The 27,276-nt window shown below is 44.3% G+C and overlaps 1 protein-coding gene across 5 annotated transcripts in view; it reads right to left on the reverse strand.

Moving 5' to 3' along the window:
• The window catches only part of LOC138187792 (uncharacterized), a 76,159-nt gene that overhangs the window by 266 nt on the left and 48,617 nt on the right, over window positions 1-27,276 (reverse strand). For 4 of the 5 annotated variants that reach the window (XM_069128935.1, XM_069128938.1, XM_069128936.1 and 1 more), the window contains 6 exons: window positions 7,320-7,469; window positions 3,579-3,860; window positions 2,783-2,869; window positions 2,617-2,665; window positions 2,213-2,471; window positions 1-1,803 (listed from right to left, as the gene is read on the reverse strand). The exon at window positions 1-1,803 is cut by the window's left edge and continues 266 nt beyond it. In XM_069128935.1, coding sequence (XP_068985036.1) covers window positions 1,233-1,803; window positions 2,213-2,471; window positions 2,617-2,665; window positions 2,783-2,869; window positions 3,579-3,860; window positions 7,320-7,469 — 1,398 coding nt within the window. In that variant the 3' untranslated portion in view covers window positions 1-1,232. The remainder of the gene's footprint in view (window positions 1,804-2,212; window positions 2,472-2,616; window positions 2,666-2,782; window positions 2,870-3,578; window positions 3,861-7,319; window positions 7,470-27,276) is intronic. The other variant, XM_069128940.1, reaches the window with a different exon arrangement.

A 27,276-nucleotide genomic window follows, 5' to 3' on the forward strand; every position in this document is an offset into this window, starting at 1 on the left:
GTACAAATCAAACCGTTCGAAACAGAAAACACAAGTGCGAAATTCGTCATTGGCCGATATGCTTCGACAAAAAATGATATATGCTACAAATTATAATCTCGGCGAATCGCATCTGTAAAACATTTCTAACGCTCGAACGATTTAAGGCTCCCGTTGCAAAAGTGTATTTTCAATATACCGCTGAAATATACGCTCGTGCAATGTTTGTTTAAAACGACGATCGCACGAGAAACATCTATTCTCGAAGAACTGTCACTCTGGGATCGCTATACTGACGGGTCTACGGGTGAATAATATTGTCGCTCTTTACGTGCTACCATACAGACACATGCGGCAGAAAATAGTCTAGGCATTCTTTTCGCGATACACCCTACATCGTTATTCAAAAGGAACTTCGATTGAACTTTATTACACGTTTCTTTCTTTCTTTCTTTCTTTCTTTCTTTCATTCATCTCTTTTCTTCATTCTTTCTTTTTTGTGTGTTTTTCCCTTTCTTTTTAGTCCTAGTTTTTCTGATTCTCATTTTGTTTATTCCTTGTCACGAAGGCCAAACACGATCTCGATAATCGCTACTGACTTTGGATTTAAAGCGAACCAATTTTGAAGTAACGAAGAACCGTATCGCTAGGTACTAACTCTTAAGAAGGAATCGTTCTCTAGTTTCGACGCACTCTGTTCGTTTTACTCGGAAAATATATGCGGCAGGCGTTGCTCCCATGCAACGGGATAGAATCGAACCGGATCCAAAGGCAGGACCACCGAACACAACAAGCCCTTCGCTTCGCAACCTCCTTCGTCGAAAATAAGTCGACTACGCATTCAATATATCCCTCGATATAACTCTCGCTAATAACGTTTTCTTTCTTTTTTGTTTCCTGTTTACTCGCGACAGTTTCGCCTGCTGTCGACGCAACTCCAACCTATGCCACGACGACGATCGTACACGCGAGATTGTCTAAAGCTACATTTTTGCTGGCGTGGGCTGGCGTGCGTGGAGCGTCAACGAACGGGCCAAGGCTGCGACGACGACGTCACGACGACAAATAATTATTAACACGGACAGCGCGACGCGTTTCACCTTCTTCTTCATCTTCATTTTCTTCTACTTCAAATGAAAATTCGTGAGGAAGCGAGTAAACACGTTGGAATAGAATCTGCGAGGGCACAGCTCGGATCTGTAGTTAGCGCTCGGTGCACGGGGATTCGCCGGTTGCAGATAAGGCCTGAATAGTTAGGGTTTGCTGTTGTCGTTGTTCAACGACAACGGATCGGTGATCTTTTGCTGTTGTTGTTGTTGCTGTTGTTGCGTCACCTCGCTAACAGCGCCGCCACTCATCAGTTTCGCGTTGTTGTTCTCCGTGTTCGAAACTTTCGCGTACTCCCGTTTGCGGGGCATGCCTTCTGTTTTCACGATCGTGATATCCGGGTTGTTTTCGAGCACCGAGGTCGCTGGCTTTGGGACGGGCGTTGGTACCTCGATGTAGCCGCCTCCCTCTCTCTTGATGGGAGTCGAGGTTGTCGGTGTCGCTGTCGTGGCCGCGTTCGCGTTGATCTTCTGCAGGATATCGTTCACCGACTCGTTGTTCTCCGGAGTCTCGTTGTTGCCGTCGATGGCACCCGACGCAACGCTCAAGTCACCGGCCAGCGAAATCCTGTCTGGACCCTGTAGCGTTGACAAATAGGTTGCCAACGTGTGGACGGTCACGTTAAGGAACTCGGCTGCACGGAACAACGTGATCTCTTTCCTTCGTAGTTTGGCTAACACTTCCGCTGGCCCAGGTTCTGACCAAAAGTCCCTTACTCTGTAACAGATTTTTATTATCGTAATTATTTCAAGCTTAAATTCTTGCCTGTTAAAGTAATTGAAAGAAAAAGGGAGAAGACGAGGAGGAAGAAAAAGTCTGCTTCGAACACAGCAGCGTAAAAATGAAGCCGACGAAAGCAGGTTAATGCACGATTTCACCTAGCACGCGTCTCAAATTTATTCCCAGGAAAATTTCTGTTTTCTTTCCTCGTACCTTCGTGTTCGCGATTTTCACGATTCGAAATGAAAACTCTCTCGAAAGGTAAAGAGTTACGAGGTTACGAGCGTGCGCGCGCGCGTTCGCTTTAAATACGATGCATAAACGCGATACGGTCATAAAGCACGAAGAAAGCAGTAACCGGTCGCGACAAAGGCAATCAAAAACCGTCAAGTCTGTTCTCCATTACCTATACGGATGTTTAAGGCAACCATAACTGTCGCGATATCTGCCGTAGAGGGTTCCGTAAGACACGCCAAGTATCTCGGCAGCAGTCTTCATTTCCAGTTCTTTGCTCTTAATGGCATCCATAACGCGTCGCGTGAACGGCTCCTCCCAGAACTCTTGGCGGCGTCCCGTCGTCAGGTAATCGTTCATCTTCACGACGTCTCGGAATTGCTCGGGGATCGATAGGTTCGTGGCGTTGGAATTCGAGGGAGTGGTAGGCGCTGCAGCAAAATCAAACCACGTTAAATTCTTCGCGCCTACCGAACAGGACGCGCACCTCTGCATAGAACGTGTGTCTGTGTAGTATCATCCTCCGGAGTAACGCCTAATCGCGACTACTTTTGTTCGATCGACCAAGTCACGTACCTTTCTTTTCCTGGTCGGATGCGTTGTCATCCTTCGACATGTACGATAGCTGCAAAGCACGACGATACACAGAGCTTGTTAAAATATCATCGTAGGGCGTTACCAAAGCGATCGTATATCAAGTATGTAATGAAAAAGAAAAAAGAAATGAAGAAGCTATCCTTACCACCGGCAGTGGCGTTTCGTTATTTTCATTCATCATCATTTCGTCGTCCCAACTCTCGTGGTCACCGCCCTCGCTCATCATTTCCTCCTGGGAAATCGAGAACGTTTGAAATACACGCGTCAAAGAGATAACCGCTATGTAACTGTCGATTGCGATCGATGTGATGGAGAGATTAATTCCGATACGCCTCAATCTTTTTACGATATTTTACGAAATATTAGTTTCTCTCTGTATTTGGATTCTACCTTCAATATGCTAATCATTTCTTTATATCGTTGTTAATCAATTCTTAATCGCCGAGTCAAACGATCTTCATCGGTCGATGCTTAATTATACGATAAATTGCTATCCATTTCAAAGCGTAAAATATCTGTTACAAAATTCACAACATGTGATGAAATTATCTTCCAATTATTTTTGGAAGAACGAAAGGCATATCTGAGACGGTATAAATATAAAAAAAGAAAGGGAAAGACGAAGAACGTTTAGGATCGTTCAATCAACAGCGAGCGAAGATACTGGTTTGCAGTAACAAGGATCCAGCTCCAATATTTAAATTATATTTAGCAGAAGATAAGGAAAAGAAAATGTAGCTTTCGTATTCATATTTGAATATTAATCGATCGCGAAATTGTAGCACGTTCGAAAAAGTCCGTAATTTGATTTTGACTGACTTTAAATTGATTTCTGTCGGTTTATTCGAATTACTGGAAAGTAGAGCTTTGCCTCCTTGTTCTAGCAGTCTCTTCGTTTGATGGACATATTACGATAAATGGAACGCTAAAATGAACCATACTTGACGTACATTTCCGGTGATACATGTGATTTTCGGTGTGAAAACGTCGTGAGCCGAGGGTGGGTCGTCCAGAGGCGGACGCCCTCTGCGTCTTTGTTTCGGAGGTGGTGGTTCGTCAGCGTCACCTTCCCTGAGGACCGTCTCGACACCTGGAGTCGCCGCGCCGGGACTGTGACCGCTGTTTCCTAGATCATTTTGCGTGGAATCGCTACGCCAGCTCACCTCGGCCAGGCCCTTGATATGCAAATCCTCCGCGGTTTTCAGCAGGGACGACAATCTCGTCTGAAACATCGACGCATCGCGATTTTAATCAATCTAGCAAACAGGAACGAATCCCATCTTCAAAAGATGCTTTCAGAGCTTTCTTTGTCGAGGAGGAAAGCTGCTCTTTGTCGTTTAATGCTTTCAGAGGTTGTCAGTCAGAGTTTTTGTCCGCGATTTCGATCGAGTTGGTAAAATTTCGAACCTTGTTTAAAGATATATTCAGAAGGTTGGTATCAAACACGCTTGTTTCTATGAGTCGTACGTCGTGCTTCAGGAGTTTCGCACCAATTTTTTGAAATGCCTTGTATGTATAGTAAAATAAAGAGACACGAAATCCGCGTAAGAAGAAAGGTACATGGTAGATATCCTCGATATTCTCCGACTAATCAAGGTAAGTAGAGTTCCCTCTCGTTTCGGCCGACGTTAAGCCTGAGTGGTTTAACCATTCCTGGCAAGAGTTACCAGCAGCAATATTTTTAACCGATCCGCTTTCAATATTTCCGCGGTGATTCCAGGAAACGAGCATAAATGGTATAATGTACGAAGCGCGTCGTTTCAGCGTTTTTGGCACGAGCTTCCACGTATTTTCTTGTTCTCGCGTGGAATGTTCCCGGAAGTTCGTTCGTCCAAGTCTACAGGGTAGCATGTCTACAGGGTGTGTCAGAAAATTGTTGTCGAACTTTAGGGTCATGCGAAATGCAAACCGATCGACTTCCAAGATTCTACAATTTTTGAAATTTCATAAAATGGACACGGAATTCAGTTTCAGCAGGCTCGGAAAGGAAAATTTTTCCAACTAAAAATAAAACAATAGCGTTTGCCACATCATCGTTTTATCTTTGTTACTTAATTCACGGAATCGATCGATCTGGCTTCTGGACGAATTCTGAAATTTCCCACTCAATTTTCAGGAACACCCTTTACAGTACACAGATATAGATATACGAGAGGAGTCGAACACGGTAAGAAATTCGTCCAGCTGCAGAGCTAAGTAAATCTAATTACCTCTGCTCCGTTCGTTCTCGGAAAGCCGTAGGAAAAAGCGATCGCGCGGCACAAGTAAAAATTAGTAATTCCATTAATCCTGGCCGCTTCAATTTGCCCTGTCCGGGGCATACTCGTAGCAGCCGAATCTGTTCGATCGAAAGCCGGGATTCGAGGCAGCGAATAATGAATCGGATCGCCGCGGCTACGAGACAGAGAAGGAAAAATCCGATATAACGTTTTGTATCGGGCCAACTGGACGCCTCGCTGGAATAGGTCCGATTATTATTTGCCAATTTTCGCTGCGATAATAACAGAGCGACCGAGAGAATGCTAAATAATATGAGAACTTTCTACAAACGGTTCTCCGCGGCTTTCTATCAGCCACGAACGGAATTGGAAAAATGCTTATGTGGGTCAGCGTCTCCGGCAGCGGATAATGTGTATTTCAGAAACGACCGTCACCACCATAGGCGCCATTCCCGCTTTCGTTTCAGCTTGCCTGGCGCTGAAAAAAACACGCGCACGGCCCCGACCTCGCGCAAATCCGATCGACGACAGTCAAAGCTCATTTACCGACCACGATCGAACAACTTCGATGCGCCCCGCGTTCCACACGCCGTGCACAGATTTTCACCAGAGCCGGATTTTTGCAGGCAAAACGTGGCCAAGCCGGAGAAAGCTCTCGCGAACCCAACTGCCTGATCACGACTAGAAACACGGAAGAACGAGAACCCGTTGCTGTTGTCGGGATCCTCTTTCCAACCTGGATCCGATTCTTATCCAGCTACACGCGTTTCACCTCGCACGAGCACGAGACACGTGAAACGGTACACCTCCGTGTTTCTTCGGTATTCGATGGTACTTTGCTTTTCTTAGGGACGATGTTGACGAGCAATTGAAATAGTAGAGAGAAATTAAGGTCCCGCGATAAGGTTGGGATTTCGAATGGAATTTATCGAGGAATTGGGTCAAATTTTCTACGCTTGCTTTTTCTTTCGGATTCTTTGTCCGACCTCTTACACCGAGAAATGGATACCATCGCTCGTAAGTGTGTTGTTAGGATTATTTACGGCCTGATCGTATTTTTTTATCGTTAGAAAATTTCTCAAGTTTGAAGATGGAATGGAAGAGCCATTTAGGTACAAGGATTTTTTGGAAACATCGAATGAGCGTGTGAGATAAATTTTTCTCCACATAGTGCTTTCTTAATTGCTTTTGTGAAAATATACAATCTCATTTTCCTTTTCTCAATCTCGTTATTTACTGTCTTGTTTCCTATCTCCTTGAATATTTTCATTAAATTAAAATAATTGAATAAATACAAAAATCCGATAGTTGCGTCAATGCTCAATTACCGCGAGTTTAGTAATTAAGTTGCGGATAATTAAAATGACGTAAGATACGCGCGTCGGTAGGAGCAAACGTGTTAACAGACCGGTGTCCATTGGTCGATGCCGGTTTATCGTTTCCTTACGAGTAGCGAGTAAACGATGCAGAGCAATGCCGTTTTCCACCGCGCGTGTTTCCCGTTTCTTGTCAAGCGATAGTTCAAACAACCAACGCACTTGCACACGAACATACACCGAGATTAAAATAGGATCAGCGTAGAAGACCAAAAACCTGCTCGATCGTTAATTAGGCGGCGGTGTAATAGGACTATCGATTGGATTTTCATCGCGACGGTTTTCACCGATGACAAAGTGGTTCTTCTTCTCTTTTGTTCGACTACCACGCGGAGAGAAGAAGACGAACACGAGAAGAAACGATTGACCGCGCTCGGCAAAACAAATTGCATCTTCGGGAGGATTTTTGCTCGCAGGGATTAATGGGAAGTTCGGGTCGCTTTGAAGCGCGGCATTCTCGAACCTCGAAGAGCCAGAAGTCTTCAATTATTAATAAATTGAGGCCAGCCGCGTTCCCGCGCCGTTCCCCGCGATATTTTTCCCTCCGTCAGCGGCATACAAGTGTCCTCGTAAATGTCCACGATGTAAATAAGTCGTCAATCGAGTCTGAAGAGAGGCGAAAGAGCTACGTTCCGCGGGCTTTATTTCTTTAATCAGTTTTCATTTCGAGCAGCGCCGCTCGTTGAAAAAGCCCGATCAACGTTTCTCAAACGACTTCGTCCAACTCTCTTCCCGTGTACGATAAGCGTCCGGATATTTGGCCACGCTTCATCCATAACAGCGGCCATACATCGGAACAGGTGTATTTTTTACAAATCGATCAATGCTACTCAACGTCGATTCTTAAAATTAGTCGAAATATAGCGATGCTTGGTATCGTATCAACTGAAACATCTCGTAACGACCAAGTAAAAAATATTAAAAAAAGCTTCTCTCGTTTTATTAATTGGACAGCAGGGAATGGACGTTGGTAACGAAAAGAGGGCTGACTCGAATCGCAGTGGGCCAATTCGTGGCCATTTATCCGGCCGATACGATTACATATTAAAAGATATATTTAGATCACGAAATGCTTTATAGTACTTACGTGATCAATGTTAATCTCTCCCTTGTACATGAACTCGACGAGGACTTTGATGTCTGAGAATTTGACGTCCCGCATTATGACAATGGGATCCTTCTCTTCGTACTGAGACAGGATCGTGTCGAAGTACGTGCTGCACGCTGATAGAACTACCTGCGAAAACAAAAGCGAAAGGGCGCGTTAATGAAGGGACTAAACGATCCGTCCAAAGTTTCGACGCTTGCAAATCGACCATTAAAACGAGGCAAACCGGTTACGCGCGGGGAACGTGACCGACAAACGCGTCCTTGACAAATATTCGAGTTCAATGGACAGGAGAATATCAAGAACGAAGAAAATTGAGGACCACAGCGAAAGTTAATTCATAGGTCCGGATAAGGGCACGCGACGCCGCGTCGCTCTTCATTAATTACCCCGAAAATTGGCACGCCGCACGTGAGCTGTTATTCCGCGCGCACACGTACATACGCTGGCATACACAGAGGTACGCACACGTAACGTACGTAAAAGCACACACATATATCCTCGTTCGTGAGTACCATGAAAGTATGGCAAGTATTACGACAGAAAGTGTAATTAACATTAGAAATGATTAGGAAATTTAATTCGTTTGAGAGGTTTCACACATGTCAGATTTTTCTAACGGCATTTAAATTAAAAATCTGCTGAGATTAATTCGATAGAAAATTATATAATTATTATAATTTACTGTGTTATCATAAATTTGGTAGAAAATAATCGTTTCTCCGATACTCTGGATTAATTGTACCGTTTCGTATGAAAGCAGCAGGTGTTCTGATATCTACTTATGAATGGAAGTGAACGTAAGACATACGCGGATACGCATACGTAGGAACGATGACGATGCCAATGAACAGATGATCACGGAGATGATCGAATTCTTAAGCGGCGCTTCCGAACGGTGCCGATAAAATATGTATTTCCGCTTCGACGCCCAAGCCAGCTATTATGCGCAGATCTGTCATGAAAGTCAATGAAGCACTCGACGAACAAGCTACTCTCTCGTTCTCTGACCGCTGTGATTTTTTTCTTAGCGCTAAAGCTTGTTACACACTTGCCTGAACTTAACGCTTTCCACTCGGATCCGTGGAAAGGAAAAAAGAAAAAAAAAAGGAAAAAGAGGAGGAAACACGTGTTTCACGCTCAAGTTGCACACGTGCTCATCACGTAATATCTACCATGGTACGACACATCGTTGTGCACGTAGTTTTATTATCTATTCTCCGGAGGTTTAAGCCTCTCTGTTTAACATAAAATTAAAATTAAAATCAAAACGTACGATACGAGGCAAGATCTTTCGAGACTGAACTCGATCGTACGGAACACAGAAGAGGACACGTTTCGATCGACACGTTGGTGTCGATCTCTCCTAATTGAAGTGGAAACGGAGACAGGTGAACCGAGCTGTAGCGAACTGGAGCAATCTTAATAGACGAAACCGAATCGAAAGGGAACCGTGTTAAATTGAATCGAATCGATATCGAAAGCCTTGAGAACTGAAACGCGCTTGAATTTAGGTCAGATCGGTTTAGACACGGAAACACAGCCAAGAATCAGTTTAAGATCGATTGGACGAGTGCGGAGCGGGCTTAAAGCGATTCAAGAACAGCTTCGCACGCCTACGTATTTAGCACCGTTGAACAACCGGTATTTCTGTCAATCGTAATTTTATTTGTTGACACGTCGTTTATAAACGACACATCCTCCGTCAGTATCCTGTCTACCGGTTCTATCGTAATTTTCTCGCTTCGCGTTGCTCTTTCCTTTTCTCGTACGTTAATCTGGTTATCGCGAAATACAGAAGATATAATCTTGTAAGCGATGTGTCGCTGGAAAAATTTATTTGCCAGTTTCAATTTAAAAGATCGCCATCCAGCTTTTCGCGTAACGAACGCACAACGGAGTGCTTAGTTTAAAAGATATCGATATCGCCATTATGTAGAATATAAATTGTTTTCAATCTGCGGGAAATTTATTACCCTCGCTGCCGTTCATTAACTTGTTTGTTGTCCGAGATTAAACCGGGTATATATCGTTTTCCATTCGACGATGCAAATCAGCCTGGCTTAGCCTAGATTTGTCACGTATCATCGATACTTTCGGACCTGTCAAACGCATTTAACGCGTTTCATCGCGGATCATCCGCCAACGCCGGGAATAATTACTTTCTCCGCCGCTCTCGCAAGAAATCGATGCTTTTTCGATTCTTTCGTAGTTTCAAACGAACGAAACGTGCCTAGATGCAACAAGTCACGCGTTGCAGGAAGAATACATTTCGTTCCGATTATCCTTGCAATTTCCCTCGGACTAGACGCGAAGATTCTTTCGAAATTCCACGTTCGAGAAATCACTACGAGTTACGCGAAAGATTCCTTAGAATCGGCGGAAAATATTTCGCTTCAAGTTTACATTTGCTTTTTTGCCGATAAAATGTTGCGTTATAAAAGGGGCGTATTAAAACTGTAACAAAGGTTAAAATGAATATTTTAAACGAAAGGAATTATTTCCAATCTGTTCTTTACTCGATCACGAGTTCTAATTGTCAACCGAACGGGACACGAGCGTACGTACGATTTTCCCTTCGAATTTGCATTTTATTTCACGAAACGTAAACCCACCGTAAATCGTGTCCCCCTATGTTTTTTTTTTTTACTGCTTCCTTTTTTTTCGTTCGTCTCTTTTCGTTTTCTCTTTGTCGCTCGAGCATGGTTTCTATCGACTCCCGTATACCAGAGCGTTCGCGTAATTCCTTGAAAATTATTCTGCGAAATAACAATAGAATTTTACATGCAAGTAAAAAGAGGCAACTGAATACGTATTAATTCGTACCACGGTGTATTGTTGCATCGCAAAAGCCCCCGTTTCGTTTTGGTTGCGAATTATTTATTCCTTAACCCTTTAACCGGGGCTATACAGGTGCGAGGGAGAGACAGAGAGAGAGAGAGAGAAAGAGAATTATCATGAATATCCTCCTTCCCTTTTCTTCATTTCTTTGTTGTTTGGTTTTTCGTTTTTGTTCGCGGAAACAAATGTTTGCCAACTATGAGTCGCATTATGGTTAGAGCGACGTGTATTATCGAAAACGTTGTCTGACAATTTCGCGTATCAAATTGTCCGATTTTTCACAACGTGCCCGAAACAATTCAACCAATTGCAAACGTCGAATTTGATTGCCGGTTACAGAAAGAACGTCGGATATTGCGCTTTTCCCTGGAAATAATTGCTCAGTTAAAGCGTTAATCGTTTCATACATCAAACAATTTTCCGTCAAAAGGAACCTCGAATATCCTGGCCCGCTCTTTGAAAATTGTCATTGCAACATTGATCACTCCACACGCGCAAATCGTTTTTAATCATAACGAGCATCAAATATCCTATTATTCTCGGGGGGGGAAAAAAGGCATTTTGTGCTGGTATGTATCGAAATGAAAAGCGGTACCAAAAATATCTACGTTCCATGCTCGCGTTCGTAAACAATTAATTACTTCGTACCAAAGGATGTAGAAATCTGGTCTCCCTTGCACCATCGTTTGCCGGCTAATATCGGTGAATTTACAAATTACACACTGTCTTTCACAATCTCGTAGTCCTTTGCGTGAAGTAAAGTAATCAGTTACCTTGAAGATTGCAAGGGAAGAATTTTTCGTTTTTTAATGCTTCTTATTTAGCTTACTTTCCTGTTTCTTTGTTTGTTTGTTTGTCTGTCCTTAGTGAAATTTGATAAGCGGGATTTCACTCATTTAGCCGACCAGCTAGAAAGCTGAAATTTCGAACACGCTTTCATTTCCAATGACAACACAACATAATTTAAAAAAATTGACAACATTTTTTAATGGTTTTTATTTAGCTTACTTTTCCGCCTGTTTGTTTGAGTGGAATATTTTTAAGCGAAATTTCACCCACTTATCGACCAACTAGAAAGCTTAACTTTGGAAACATGTTCATTTTTAATGCCAACACGATATACGATATAATACTTTTCGGTTTGTTTGTTTGTTTGTCTATCTGAGTGAAATTTCACTCACCTCGCGAACAGCTAGAAAGCTTAACTTTGAAAACATGTACATTTTTGACGATAATACGATACAATTTAAAAAAACTGACAAGTTTTTTTCGCCTACTTCTCAGTTTGTTTGTTCGTCTGTCTGTCTATCTGGGTGGAATTTTGTAAGCGAAATTTCACTCACTTCCCGAACAGCTAGAAAGCTAGAAATTTTAAAGATTAGAAAGCAAAGAATAAAATGCGCAAATTTAAAAAACTACAAAAGATTGGATTTTATTTTAAGACATGCTAGAAAGAAGAAAATAATTTTCCTAATCAGGTATCGTTGAATAAGTAATCGACCGTAATAATAATATACAGGGAAACCTGTATCACGTTGAACGTTCACGGTAATCTTACGCCAGGATTTCGCTCAATTGTTCAACTCGTATTATTAAAAATATAAACCTAGCGTGCTCGTGTTGGTTCAGCTTCAAAGTTTTCAGAATTTTTACGCTTTCAAAGACTCTCTATTTGATTAGATAAAAATCGCGGATTCGCGATTTCAGTCAAATATTCTTTCTACTTCGTAATCGTTAGAGAATTGTCATCCTTGCCATCGTTTAGAAATTCCTTTATCCGAAAAATTCATCCAAGAGAACGGAAGAGAGAACCAATTTATCGATGCTGGTACCTAACTCATAATTTATGACTCGCAAAATTTTGTCAATGGTTGCATTAATTCAACGCCACCTAAAAAAAGGTTCTGGTAATAATTTTGTAAAAGACACTCCGTGTCAGATGGCATCGATAGTATTATCGACGGTTTAATAAAATTCCCGAACATTTGCTAGAAGAAGAACGTGGTAGGACGCAAACTGGTAGCAGGATCAAAGTATCGTGGAAAGGCCGGAGAAGCCGCGAAACATCTGGAAGCAGCTGCGTTTCTCGATTCGTCTGGCGCGCGGCGAGCGTATCGCGATCGCGGAAGAATAGTTTCCCATGGAAGAAGCCGAGGAACTCTCAGGTACGAAAGAGTGTCTGGCTCTCGGCCCCGCCCAGTCAATAGCCTGAATATTTAATGTTAGAAGTTCCGTATTGATTTTCGCGATTTTTACGTCTCCGCAAATAAGGCCGTAAAAGACCTTACGCCGCCGTGTCTGTTTCTTAGTGTACGTACGTATACAGTTTCCTTGCAAACGCACACGTGTACACAAACGTGTACAACACAGGCACAAACCTATACACAACATTCACGCGCGCGTATAAACGCATATACACGAGCGCGAAGCAGATCAAGTGGGGAGGGGGGAGAGAAAGACCAAGAGAGAACGAGAGAGAAGAGAGAAAAGAGAGAGAGAGAGAGAGAGAGAGAGAGAGAGACGCGCGTTACTTTTCAGTGCCAGCTATATAACGCTTTTTATTATGCCGAGCCGCTTTTATGGGGAAATACTGCGATGAAAAAAGAGGAAGACGTCGAGACGCGCGGGGGAGGAAGGAAAGGGCAGAAGAAGAAAGAAATTGCACTGCCCGGGTTTCATATCGAGTCATTACGATCCCCGGGCACTTTCACCCCCCTCCCCCTCTGCCGCCACGTCCCGACGTCGAACCCGCGCCTACCCACCCCACGCACCCACCCATCCCAGTTGCAGACCCCTCCTTACCCACCCCTCCTCATACCACCTCATCCCTCTTCGCCCTTCCTCGTTTCCGCCGCCCACGACGTCTTCTCTGACATTAAACTTTTTATCGTGCATAACGGGGTGCTTCGTCTTTCGCCCGGGAATATAAAAAAAAATAGCAATAAAAAATAAAAGAAAGAAAGAGAAAAGGAAGGAGAAAGGAGGATGGGTGGCCTGGAGAAAGGAAGGAGGAGGAGGACGACGACGAGGAGGAGGATGGGGTAGGAGGATGAGGGGTGGGTAGGAAAGAGGAGGACGAAAGGAGGATATAAATGGACGGGGCCGATGGTGAGCGACCCCTTCCTCGGAGACGGGGGTGCGCCGCGTCGAATTTGTCGATTCGCCGGTTTTCTCTCCCCGGCGTAAAAGCTTGGCAGACGCAATCGATTGTACCTACGTGTGCACACCCCCGTGGGGCTGACGCGGACCCGACCGAGGGGGGTGGTGGCAAAGAAGCACGGAATGATAGCCGACGTATCGTTGTTGATGTTAACGCTGCCTTACGGTTATTTATTGATATGCGCGGCCTCGTTGCCTCGCTGCAATAACGCCACGTCGCGTCGGCACGGGCCGCGAGACGCGACTGTCTCTCGCGACCGTTGCGAATTTTTCACCCCTTTTTGGTCGTTTTGCCTTTGCCATTCGCCGTCTCCACCAGCCAACCTTCGCACAAGCTCTTTCGGCGTTCTCGTGTCGCCTGGAAATTGCCACGGACTTTCGAGAAAGAACACGAGGCTTTCGTTCGAGGAGACTGTAGTTGGCTTTTTTTCTAGCAGCCGAACCTTTGGAGACTTCAACGCCTCCTTCGTAACACAGAACGAACGCTTTCATTTTGACGAAAAGCAAAAAACATCTCTCACACGCGGAGTAGACTTTTGCTTAACTGGCCTTTGCGGCACTGAATCTCTCTGGTCGAACAATCGAAAATATATATCGACTATCGTTTACCGGTTGACGGATCAACAAACACGCGATAACGGACCGTGTCGATGATTTTTCTGCTGCTCCTCTCGACGAAAATGCGATCGGTTTAAAGCAGGACCGGCTAACCGACGGTGTACACAGTTTACCGTATTTCAGTGGCAACGCGAAATAATCGAAACGCGTGTCGAAAGGGTACCAAACCTGCTAAAGTAATATTTAGAAAGCGAAGGTTCGCTTTTGCGACTCGTTCATTGTCATTACCGATGCAGGAAAAATAATAAATGCGAACGCTGCTTCACCGTGTAATCCATATTATTCCCGTTTAACGTCTGAGAAAGCGTAACCGGGACGTTTTCTACTTTTGACGTGTACGTCGGAAGCACGTGGCAAACGAGTCGATGATTCTCCAACGAGTAATTCTATCGGTTAAATATCCCGCTCAATGTTTCGACTAAAATATTCAAATACCGTGGAAAAGTGGACAAAGAGCCAGAGAAAGTTAGTCGATGTGTTTGCGTTTGGAGGGTTGGATCGTCAAAGGAGGGTAGAGCGGGTGGTTGAAGAAGAAGACGTAGTTTTTGATCGAGCGACGAAATATGACGCACGGTTTGTGGCTGTCGTCCGACGCAAGGGGCATTCGCTCGCTACGAAGTTCATTAGAAAAACGAGATTACCGGCCTCTGCCTGTAGTTACGTAATTCGATCGATAGTTCAGGCGTTTCCCGTTTCTGGCGACCGACGAGGAGAAGCAAAAGGGGAGAGATACTGGAACAGACAGCGCAGGAGGAAAACGAAACAGAAGGGTAAAAAGGAATTTGCGGGCGCGACGGAGGTAGGTGCGCCCTTGAAAAAGGGACTCGCAGCCGAAAAATCGAATCTGCGCCTTCGAAACGCGTAATATCGAGCAGCGGAAGGAGAGTGTAGGGAAAGAGAGAGAGAGAGAGAGAGAGAGAGAGAGAGAGAGAGAGAGAGAAGAAAAAATACTGACAAGCTGTTGGAAGAGATCGGAGCAACGAAATTAAATCCGATTTCGCCAAGGACTTTTTTCGTGCATCTCCTCTGCACACTTTCCTTTTTTCCCACTTTTCCAAACTAATCTCACGTTTCGTTAAAACCATTGCACGAAAGAGGTTAATGAGCCTGTAACTGAACGTTTCGAAGTTAAAAGGACTTTTATAAAACAAGGTAAATGGTCTAGACAAGCCTCCTGAGTTGCTGTCGAATTTTCTGCGAGGGAAATAAAAAAAAAGAAAGAAAGAAAGATATAGATCATGTACCGTTTTCGGAGCAATCAGAGTTCACGACACAATACATTCTCATCGACCAACGATTACACGATGTTAATAAAAAAATCTATCCCGATATCTAATTTCTCTATCAATCTGTTCCTGCGAAGGAACTTTCAGTAAGTTTGTTACGACGTAGCAGGTAATTTAGATTAGTGGTCACATTGGAAAGGAAAGATATGACGAAATGTAATTAGCACAAACCGACGTCTCTAACGATCGAGGAATCGATGCAACGTAAAAGTCTAGCGAAGAAAGAAAAAGGAAAAGAGAAAGAAGACGAAGATGGGTCTGAAAGGGCGAGAGCCTTGGATCGAATCGAAGTTCCCGTTGTGACGCTGAAAGTGATCGTGGAGCGAGGTCGACGACACTCGCGAGGCAGCCGGTTGTCGTTTATATTAGCGAGAGTTCGTCCAAACAGATTCTCTTCACACACACACAAAAAAAAAAAAAAAAAAGAAGAAGAAACGTCTTACGTAATTCCATAAATAACGCATACGCACGATTTGCATGTTGCCAACTATATATCTCCCGAGTTCATCGTATTCCATCGATGAATGGAGAGCCGAAATCAGTGAAAACCAACACGTTCTCCTCGCGAGTGCTCCAACAACGTTTGTGCTGCTTTCGACTTTAGAACCTCGTAGGCGTTGCGCAATTTCGTTGGATTCGGTATCAATCGTTCGAGTTCTTTTTCATCCAGTCGAATGCAACTATATGGGATCGTTAACAAACTGGCTCGTTGCGTGAAATTACGTAACCGTTCTCCAGCAACAAAATCGAAGCGAAACACGCGAGGCGTGCGAACTGGTCGAACGATAGCAAAGTATTAGCAATTTGTACGACCTACTCAGTCTACCGCGTTCCAAAGAACGTTATTAGATTATCGGGGAACACGGCACGGCCATCTCTATGTAGCGTTACAAGTTCGCCTGGTCACAGCTGTAACGCGGGACCAACTGGTGGCATAACGCGTTCTAGGTCGAGGGAAGGATCGTAACCGACGAGTGAACGAATTCTGAGAAAGCGGCCGACCGTGAAGGCCAGGGCCGTGACAAAGCGAACGGTGAAATTTTCGAATTTTCACCTTGGTCCTGCTTCCGTCGAGCGACGCGGAATATACACAGGCGCGCGCGAGCTAGACGCTGTCTCTGTGATATGATATCACGGGAGGAAAGGGAAAGGCCGCGGTTGCTGCGAGAGAAGGGAGGAATAGAGAGGACAGCGGAGGGTCACGACGACAAAAGGGACAATGCTGCGGATAGAGACAGAGAGAAAGGAGGATGGAGTAGCGGAGGCGAATGAAGGCAAAGTGAAAAAGAGATAATGAGAAACAGCGTGCTAGAGTAAAAGGACAGGGGCAGGGAGGAGTAGAAATAGTGCTGCAGCGAGGGGGAGAAAAAGAGGCAAAGTCAAAGAGCGAACGTGGGAAGGGTAGGAAGAGGAAAGAAAGAAAAAAAAAATAGAAAAGAGGGGCCAGCGAAAAATGATAAAAAAGTCAGGAGGAGAGAAAGGATAGGGCGAAGGAAGATTGAAGCGGAAGGGGGAACGGCAGAATTGACGGCGAGGGAGAGAAGGAAAAAATGGAAAAGGAGAGGTGCAATGGGAAAGGGTGCGAGGAAGAAAGGAAGAGCGAGGGAGTCGAAGGGAAGAAAAAGAGGGAACCGGAATCGAGAAGGAGAGAAGACAAACGCAATTGTCCGAGGTGAGTGTGTGTACGCTCCGAATGTACATCCCAGTTCAGAAGTATTAGGATACTTATCAAGACCTAAGTAAACTCGAAAAATCATTAGGTAATTTTCAAAACGTTCGAGAATTCGTTATTTCGTTCTTAACGTTAGATCGGAAAGGTGTGGTATATCTGATGTTGAAGTAATAAAATTTGATGTAACAAAGCGAACTCTTTCCTCGTCCGTGTACCGCGTCTTTCGATCGCCATTCTTTTTACCGAGGTAGTTTCAATCTCCGAACATGGACTATTTTGCAGTACGCTACAACATATTGTCGAACATATTACAATTACAGTTGGAACATGTTATTGTCTCAAACCATTAGCTAAAAGACTTTTAACAAACGAATAAGTAAAATTAGACGCTATAATATAGTAGTAGCTTTGTACGTAATACAGTTTCCGCGATTGTTCGATTAATTCGGACTTGCTCGTAGTTTCGGGCTATGTTTTTCATAAAGCGTTAGTCGGACGTGGATGCTTTATGGTCTAACGCGTCGAACGAGATAGCGATTGCTAACGGTTCGGTTAATTTCCTAAGGATTTTTCGAGTTTACTCAACTTTTCATACATGTGCCAATACTTATGAACGGGAGTGTACGTACGCGTCTCCACTTGCTCGCGCCGTATGTATATGGGGCTTGCGTGTCTCCACGATCGCAGTGGCGTAAGGAACACGCCGATCTCTACAAAGTAGAACGTAGTCACGCGCTGATTTTCTAATAACCCAGCGAGATTTCATTGATTTGTAATCGTCACGCTCCAACGACTTAACAACCGAGGAAACGTAAGCGCGACGTTGTCCGACAGATCGAGAGGAACAAATCGCACACGTGTGTGAACAACGTGCGATTTATTCGACCGATTTCGAAAGTTTTTGGAAAATTCGAGCAATGCGAAGGCCGATCTCGCCCGGCACATTGCTCGATTCCTTTGACTGGTTACACGTTTGCCTCTCTCTTCCAGGGAAAAACCAACGAGACAACGTTCCACACCCGATCCTAAGCGCCTTTCCAACGTTTCACGTAGTACTACGTGTTCCCTGCTCGACTTTGATAGCCAATCGCGCGAAAGATAAGGCGAAACCACGCCTTCTATAGCGAAATGTTCCTGAGATATACGATTAAACGTCAATGCGCACAGAGTGCCACGTTTCGACGATTAATATAATACAGCGCGATTGACTTCTTCAACTTTCGTTATTAGGCTTAACGACACCACCCTCCGCACGATGAACAATGCTTTCTTCCAGATCGCACAGATGAGTTTTATCGACGCATCTCCACCATTAGTATCTCGAATCAAGCTCTTTTTACCGCTTTGTCGTGCCACTTTGCAAATCGAGTTACCTCGTTATAACGCGATCTACCGACTATTCCGTTACGCCAACTTTATACCACGGTCAAGCACAATCGCTATTTTTGACAAATGTAAAGTTTTAGTGCTACGACCATCTGCGTGCCCAGTACTTCGATGACACCTGATTTAACGGATTTGCGGTACCACGAATTTTTAAATTCCTCGCAGCACTTTTGCATAGCTCGATAGGCGAGAAGATCCCGCGTGACAAACCTCGGAGTTTCCAAACGGTCGTGCGAAGACCAATCGAAAGATCCCCACGACGTAACTCGTAACCTCTCGAATTCCATTGGGGTGTTACATTCCGCCACCTCCACGCATATCCTCGCGTAGCAGTGGCTTTCGGTTCTCTGAAAGGCGCAACGCGCAACAGAAAGAAGGATACGAGGAACGTTTCTGTCTCGAAATAAGCAACTCGCCGACAGAGTGAGAAATCCAAGAACGAGTAATAGATCCGCGAAAGCGAAAAGTCATAAATTTTTCTGCTCGAACGAACAGTGACATCGTTTAATAAAAGACGAATAGAATATGCGTAATGCTTTCTCGCTCTGGTATTAGCGATTCTGACGTGTTGTGTGCTGCTCGGCCGATCACTTTATAATTTGCCGCTATCTCCAACCTGTCGCCCGTTCTCCGTGTTCTTTCTTGTCCCGTTCGAGAACAAAGTCAAGCCGAACGGTATACGCGTCTCGCAATAGGCCGGCATCGAGCGCGTCGCCTGTCTAAAGGCGAAACTATATTATCGATATTAATAGTAATATTAATAACAATAAAAGTGTATTATAATATTAAAAATGTTGAAACGGTGCGCTTTAGAACCGCGATCATACCTCAGAACAGACAAGTTAAATCGCCATCTATCTGTAAATCGCTTCACACGTCGCGAAACCGTTTAAGTATCGTGACAACACAGCTGTCTGTGTGCGAGTACACGCACGCTACTTTTGTGCGTAAATACATTCAAAAATCGCAATCAATCAATCGTAATCAATCTATCTCCTCCAATCACACGCGACGAGAGCTAACATGATTGGTTACACCCCTTGACCGAACGTGAACCTTTCGCCCGACACTATATATACACATATACTCGTAATTCGAGATCGCTACGACGAACGTCGTTTGTTGTTTGGAACACGTAAGCCGAAGTTCTCCAGAATTTCTATACGGCTATATGTTGATCGAACTTTCGTACTAACGATCGATAACATTGCACACACGCGAATCGTCCTTCTTTATTCTTGGTGTATTAAACGCAAGAGCGTTTCCTACCGTCGGTATTAACATCAATTCTACCGATACCTGAAATTCCTACGCCACTACGCGGTAATTTTCGTATGGAAATAGCGAACAGAAATAATATTCCTGAATATTCCTTGAAAGATTAGAGGAAATACTGTGAAAAATATTTCGACGCTCTATCAGAGATTCGAACGTAGGTGATCCTGTTCATTACGCAATTAGACCAACACTCGTTGTAACGCATCTGCTTTCGTAAATACCCTCGGTTGAACGAGTTTGCCGGATCAACTTCATAAATCGAAATACAGAAAGTAACGACAAGTACATTTATAAGAATAACTCGTCTCTTTCTTAAGATAACGAGCATTGATTTCGCAGTAATCGTGTCTAGTGATAACACGTAATAAAGTAAAGGAGTATGCAAGAAGATGGAAAAACTGCATGGAAAGCAGAGTTGATCGAGCTAACTGCTGAGAGAGCTCGAATGACGTTAACATCTGACGTTTATTCAAATAAGTTGGACGAACGATCGATTAGGATATTTACGCGGTAAACAACCGCGTGAGGGCATAAATTTTTGTGAAATACAGTTATCCGTGGGAACGATGCTCGGATCGCGTGCGAGCTGAAATTGCAAGTTTCGTCGAGGCGTGGAGTGGATCGGTGGATCCCGAAGGGCCTGCGAATAGGTGGCGCGATTCTTCGTCATCGCGAAGCTTGGTCTGCGAATTGTTACGTTGAAACGTGGCTCGCGAGACGTCGAGACAGCTGCGACAATGTAGATGTACGCCAATAGGGGCCGAGGGAAACGAGCAAGAGCGAGATCTAATGAAAAATATTAAACTCCGAGACACGAGTAAAACAAATTAATCTTCTACGCCACTGCTGATGGTAGGAGAGAGAAGGAGAATTGGTTTTGTGTGTGTGTGTGTGTTTCGAGGGAAGAGAAGCGTGACTCAGTGTGAACGCAGACGACAAAAGAGAAAGAGAGAGAGAGAGAGAGAGAGAGAGAGAGGGATGGAGAGAGAGAAAGCGAGAGGAAGGATGGGGAAAAAAGTACTTACGCCTGTACGAAAATATCGATTATATTTTTTTACGAGTTCACTCGCTTCGGCGGGTGTTAATTTCGTGAAACGACCTTTTCCTTCGCCACGCGTCGCTCGTAAAATCCCATTAACACGTGCGAGAGCACTCGTCCTCTCTGTCTCTCTCTTCTTTCCCTCTCCCTCCCTCCCTCTCCCTCTCTCTCTCTCTCTCTCTCTCTCTGTTTGCTACTCGCGTTTTCGCCATCCTCTTTCTTCGTCCGTCCGGTTGTCCCGACGCGCACCGGGAGAAAATTCAAGCGCGCGTTTCCCACCCGGGCTTTTGAAGAATCACCAACGCGCCGATTTTCCCCGGGGTGTCGGTGAGACCGGCTGCGTTTTCACTACTTTCTTCTTTTTCTTTCTTTTTTTCACGCCGGTGTCACCGAATTTCGACCTCCTTTTTCTCTTCGTTTCATTGCCGGCAACGCGTCGTTTAATGAACGCTTTGTTTACCTGCTCGTCGGTGTTAATCGAGTCTTTGTCGAGCGCGTGCTCCAAGAACGAATCTCTCGTCGAACAAATCTTTTCTATTTATGTTTGCACGAGTGGGTGGATCGCGTGTGCTCTAACCGGAGAAGCACGATCTTTATTCCATGGCATTAATTAACGTGTTCATTGCGTACGACGCGAATCCAAGCTGCCGTGTGGCTTTAACTTACGTACAACCCCGTTCTCATGAGTATTCGTTTGCTTAGCACGATTTAAATAAACTTACAGAATCATCAGGAAATTATCGAAACGTTGGAGAATTATCGTCTCACTGGAAACGTTAAACCGGCTAAAGAACGCATACACATGCATGGAGCATCGTAATTATTAGACTGTAGATACTTGTGCATTTATGTAAAACTATAAATTTATGGAAAACCGTACAGTATACGTAGAAATATATAAAAGTAGGGAAAATAGCCACGATAAAGTATTCGTAATTTAGCGCTGGTTTTTAATTTTTAATAAATGAAACGAATCTCTATCTAAGTTTTGTTCCTTCAGTTGCGCTCATAAAACCATAAATTTCCATAGAAATCCGCAGTCTGGTAATAACAATCTCCATTTGCTATAACGAAACGAATCTTTCTCCTGCCTATAGATCTATCGCCTCTTCCCATTACCATTACGTACCGTTGCAGATATCAAACGATATTACGATGCAACAAGGGATTGATTATTAGTGGCGATCGTTTTCATATCGCGATATCTCGCAGCAAATCGCATATGTAGATTATTTTCGGGCGAGCGTCGCGGCCACGCTCGACTGTTGGCTCACGGAATAAAGGCGTACTATTATTTATACAGTTAGGAAGCGGCGCGTCGTGTTTTTTAGAACACAGGATGTCCGGGTTTAACGACCCTGGCACCTGGCAACCCTTCTGGCACGGCATATAATTACCCGCGAGGCACACGGTGTTGTAATGTGCATCTCCTGTTGGCAGGATAGAACCTGAGAACACGCGTGGATATCATCGTCACGGTCGCAGACCGCGAGGAATCTCACTGTCGTTTTCTTTGCGTTTCCGCGCCCGCTTTGATCGATAGACCGACCCCGATTGTCGGTTCACATAGTGACCAACGATCGAAAAATTGTGGCAACGATCGAACCGAACAACCGCCAGTTGACTAGGTTCCCAGACGATTCGTAGTTAAAGTGGCGCGATCCTTTACCTTTTCCCAGAGATCTTTGAACGACGACTTCCAACGACTTGGGACTCGTCCAACCTTGGGATTCGTTTCGCGAAATTGATTTCCATCGAGCTCGAAACGTCGAAACGAAAGTGAAGGTCGGTCGATCGAGGTGTTAGATTTTGAACGTCACACCCTGACTGGAATACGCGAGAGATCGGAATATACTTTGGTTTCGTGACGAGTCGGGAAATTCAGTGAACGGTGAATTTCGCATAAATGAAAAATGAATTTAACCTAGAAACTATTCGGTATCTAGTACGGAGTATACATAGAATCTGGTCTATAGGTGAAAACTGCTTTTGAAAAAATAGGTCGCGATGCGGTTAGCCGGCACGGCCATCCTTCAGCGTATCGTTCAGCGATTTTAACGCGAAAGTTTACAGAGATGAAAGATCACCGGTAGAAATTTCGCCGGAATTTTTCATTTTCATTTCATTTGATCGCCTTGCCAATAGCATCTTTTTCATCGTCGAGCTTCTCAAAGAATGTAAAAGAGACTCGGCTCGATGTCGCGTCTATTCCAGAGAACTCGAGATTAACGGAACGTTGGTCGTCAAGAAAAATCATCGATCCAACTGTTAAACCGCATTTTTATGAAACCGTGTCTTCCATATGGTCCCAGATCGGAAAGTGCTTAAGACGATTACTATATAATCGCATGTATCATTTTCTTATAATACAACGTTTCAAATGATATAATAACCGTTCAACGTTTACATAATTACCAGGTGATTTTACATGTTTATTTAAGTCTGCCTAAGTGTTTATACCGAACAGGGGTATACATCTTAGCTGTCGAGGAATTCACTTTTCTTCTGTTTGCACGTGTTCGTCACGAAATCGATATTTTTTCCGTCAACGTGTCTCGACGATTCAACTTGATGGTGTTTCTATGCCAGTTACCAAACGAACCTTATATCTCGGCCAATCTCTCTAACGAGTTTAACGACGTGCAGAGGCATATCGTATCGGTAGAAATTGTCCTGGGCTTTAAAATATTCACAAAACACGGACATCCATTCATTTAATAACAATAGTCGGAAATCAAGCTGTCTGCATCAGGGATCGTCGGGTCCCGGCACTTGAAATCGGTTTATTTTACGAAAAAGACGACCTCAGCTGCCACGTGCAAAGCCAAAAGCGTTACATCGAACAGCAATCGATATTTAACCTCTCACCGGCGGCGATCGTGAAAACGAACAACAAGGAAGTAAACGCACCACCGTCATAAAACAAACCACAACATTGTAGCACGACTGATGTTACATTTTGATCGTACCACCGCCTCTGTCGTTTATATTTCAATCCGAACGAGTATTTCCACCTACGCTGTCATTCGCGTATATCTTGCCGTGGTCGTATTTCCCGTGGTCTTTTTCGCAAAAAGAAAAAAAAAAAAAAGAAGAAGAAAAAAGGAAAAAGAGAAGAAAAAACGTGACAAGTCTCTCGCTAAAGTACCTCGTCGCTTTGACCGGCTAACGAAAAATAAACGCGTCTATCTTTTGATTTATCTATCGAAAATACGTTCTACGAATTGTCGAGATAAGACTTTTCGAGAAATTTCGAAATTTGCGAAATTTCGGACTGTAGAGATAATAAACTCGTTGCTAGATGCTTACGGAGTTACGGGGAAAACAAATGAACTCGTTAATTGACTTTCCAATCTCCCGGATATAATAACAACTTTTTTATTCACAGATGCACTATTTTTGAATACGTGGTGTTCCATCGCTATCAAAAACGAAATATCATCGGACAAAACAATGGAGAAGAGAGAAAAAGCAACTTCTATTTTCCCTCCCATTCGTGATCGCATTTACGATCATCGAGCACACCTGGATACAGGTGGCAGAGGCTAGGGGAGCAGCTGTCTGTAATTCCTGACCTTACGAGCCGCGATGGGATCTGAACAGTTCAACCAACCACTCTAGACGCGTGACAAACGTTTCGAGTAATTGCGAACACCTTTATTCGAGATCGGAAAGTGCATTTGAAATCGAAGACGAATCGTTCATATGGAAGGCATATTTTCTGGAACGAAGAAACCGATCAACGTAGATTAAAATGCACCGAGAATGAAATAACGGAAAAATAAATCTCCGTGGAAGATGGAAACCCTAAGAGATCGGATCTTAAATCGAACTTGCGACTTTACCGAAAACAAATGAAAATTCGAATTTCGAGATTCTTTCTCTTCGAGTTTCGTACAATTTGAAAAATGTCAGAAACAGGTAAGACGGGCCCCTTCGTAATAATTTTCGCTACTGTAATTTAATAGCGGTATAGTGATTTTCGTTTCGTAAATCTCAGCGACCCTAAAGCTACGGTAACTCGAAGATTTCAGTTCTCCCCTTGACATTCGAATTACGCAGGTTGAACCGTATTTCTGTACGGGGGTGTACGTGGGAAGAGAGGCATGGGTGGACCCCCTAGTTACACGTTGGTGTCGTTTTTGATCCCGAGGGGTGTCTCGAAGAGTGCGCGCACTCGTCCGCGCGTTGGCTTTTGTTTTCCGGCGCGATGACGCGGCGGCGGCGGCGTCCGCGCGACGTCACCCTCTCCTCTATTTCTCGTTGTGTGTGTTGCCGGTTTCCCGCGCGGAGCGGCGCGGCACGGCGCGGCATCGCGACGCGCGCGCGACCAAGCCTCCCAGTGTGTACGAGGCCGAAAAGGAACGAGGAAAAAGGCCGCGCGCGTCGGCGTCGCTCGGTGGCGGCATTCTAAATTTAGGAGGAAGTATTGATTTTACAATTTGGACCCCTCCCAAAGTAAAAAATAAACCAAGCCAAACGTACTCTACTTTGATAGAGTGCCTCTCCTCTGCGCGGCTCGTTTCGACGCACAGCCGAGACGGAGATACAAAAAGGGAAACATGGAAGGGGTGGCGGCGAGCCGTCGGGCTCGAAAGGGAGGGGGTGAAACAGCCCCCGCGAAAAGGGGCGGGAGGGGGGGAAGAAAAGAAGAAGATAGCGATTGCCAGGGAAAGTGAGAGGGCGAGAGGCTAAGGGGGCGAAACGAAGCACAGCGGGAGCAAAGCTAGAACGAAAGAAGAAAAAGAAAGACAGAAACGAAAAAAAAAGAAAGAAAGAAAGAAAAGGGTGGAGGTGGAGGTGGAGGTTGGTTGAACGGGAGTCGGCTGGGGCCGAAGGAGAACCACCGTTCTTTCTTCGAGGGGGTGGGGAACAGAGAGTGGCGAAATACCGTAGTTCTAGCCTGGTAAGAAACAAAGAACAGAAAATTGATCGTTTGTTAAGTTTTATGTTCCCCGGGGCAGGCGAGGGTGGTCTGCCGCCCCCACCCTTCTCCGTTGACTTTTCCTCTCGCTCTATCGTTCGTCCTCGGTTTCGTCGGCCGGCTCGTCTCGTCTCTTTCCACCCGCCTCGCGACGCGCAATAAGACGAATCGAGGAAATTCTCCGCCCGGCACTGCGCCGCCAACCAAGAGGTGGGTACGCAGAAAAACCTACCAAGAGAAAGAGAGAGACAGAGAGAGAGAGAGAGAGAGAGAGAGAGAGAGAGAGAGAGAAAGGGATAGGCGAAACGGGGCTCGGCAGAGAACCGATAGAGAGACACGTGTATGAGGAAAAACGCAAGGGGATGAAACGGATGAACGCTATCGTCCAAGTCAATGGAAGCTGGACGAGATTGGGTCCTCCCGTTGTCGTCTACTCGCCAGCTTTTTCCACTCTCCAAGGATGGAGTTTAATTACGGAAAAACGCGTTTCTAGAAGTGGCAATTTTTCTTTTTATTTTTTTCTTTTTTTCTTTTTCTTTTGAAAATCGTCGAATTTCTTTCCGGAATCGCACTCCGTTTAACCGGGAACGATGACGATTTCAGTCGCAACCGCTTAATCCGAACCGATTTTTCTAACGCGATTTCGATTCGTGGAACAACTTTTTTGCTCCTAGTTTAGGGGTACGGAAAAAGAAAGAGGAAATGTAGCCGGAGTGTGCGTGCGTGCGTGCGTGTGTGTGTGTGTGTGTGTGTGTGTGTGTGTGTGTGTGTGTGTGTGTAAGTGTGTGTAGCAATTTAGGCGAAAAAAGGGCGGAAAACTGTGTATCCAATTTACGGAAAGTGAAAATGGAGTACTATGCGTTTCGACGATGATACAATGCACCTGTAACGCGTTAAACGACGCAGAGCGAACGAGCGTGTGCCTCTAAAACATTTCAAAGCGTAAAATAGCTGAAACCGAAGGCACGCGTGGAAAAGGGATTTTAAAGGGAATAGAAGGTTATCGAGTTGGACCAAGGGCAGAGTTTATCACCGTTAAAGGGCTACGGATCAGCTATAACAATTATTCTTTCGGTTTAACATCCACGGATATTCTAACGAATTTTCCCTTTCCAAAATACCAGCTTTTTCATGTACGAGCGGATTTTAAATTTTTCATCAGCTTGTTCAGCCCGCCCAGTATAAAGACACAAAACGTGTCAAATATTAAATATTTCCACGTTTCCTGTTGGAATTAAGTGACACGTGTCAATTAATCCGCCAAGTTGAATCGTTTATATAGAGTAAAATGTAAAATCCGATGGTAATGCGATAGTAACGAAGATTCTTCCGCGCGTTGCCTTTTCGCTACAAAATAAAACACGCGATACCAGGCTTTCGACAAACCAAAGTTAATACGAATGAAAGGGTTTATAACAAAAACGATCCTTGTCGATGATATCCCCCCCCAAAAAAACAAAAAGATACTCCAGTTGAAATTTAATGTCAATTGAATTCTTTCAAACGATACATTCATCGTACTGTACGATTGCTGCAAGTGTCTCTGCAATTATATCAGAATACGATTGTATTCGATTAATTTACCAACTTTATCTAATTAAATTACAAAGTTGCTGATCTTTCAACGATAGACGAATTCCTACGAAAACGATAAATCGTTTTTCGTAATATCGATTGCATCGTAGCGTGTGTCTCGCTTGTGCCTACTAAAAATTCGAAAGATTTAACAAGGG

The sequence above is a fragment of the Bombus flavifrons genome, chromosome 15 (assembly GCF_040668555.2).
Source record: "Bombus flavifrons isolate JBK064 chromosome 15, iyBomFlav1_principal, whole genome shotgun sequence".
Lineage (NCBI taxonomy): Eukaryota > Metazoa > Arthropoda > Insecta > Hymenoptera > Apidae > Bombus > Bombus flavifrons.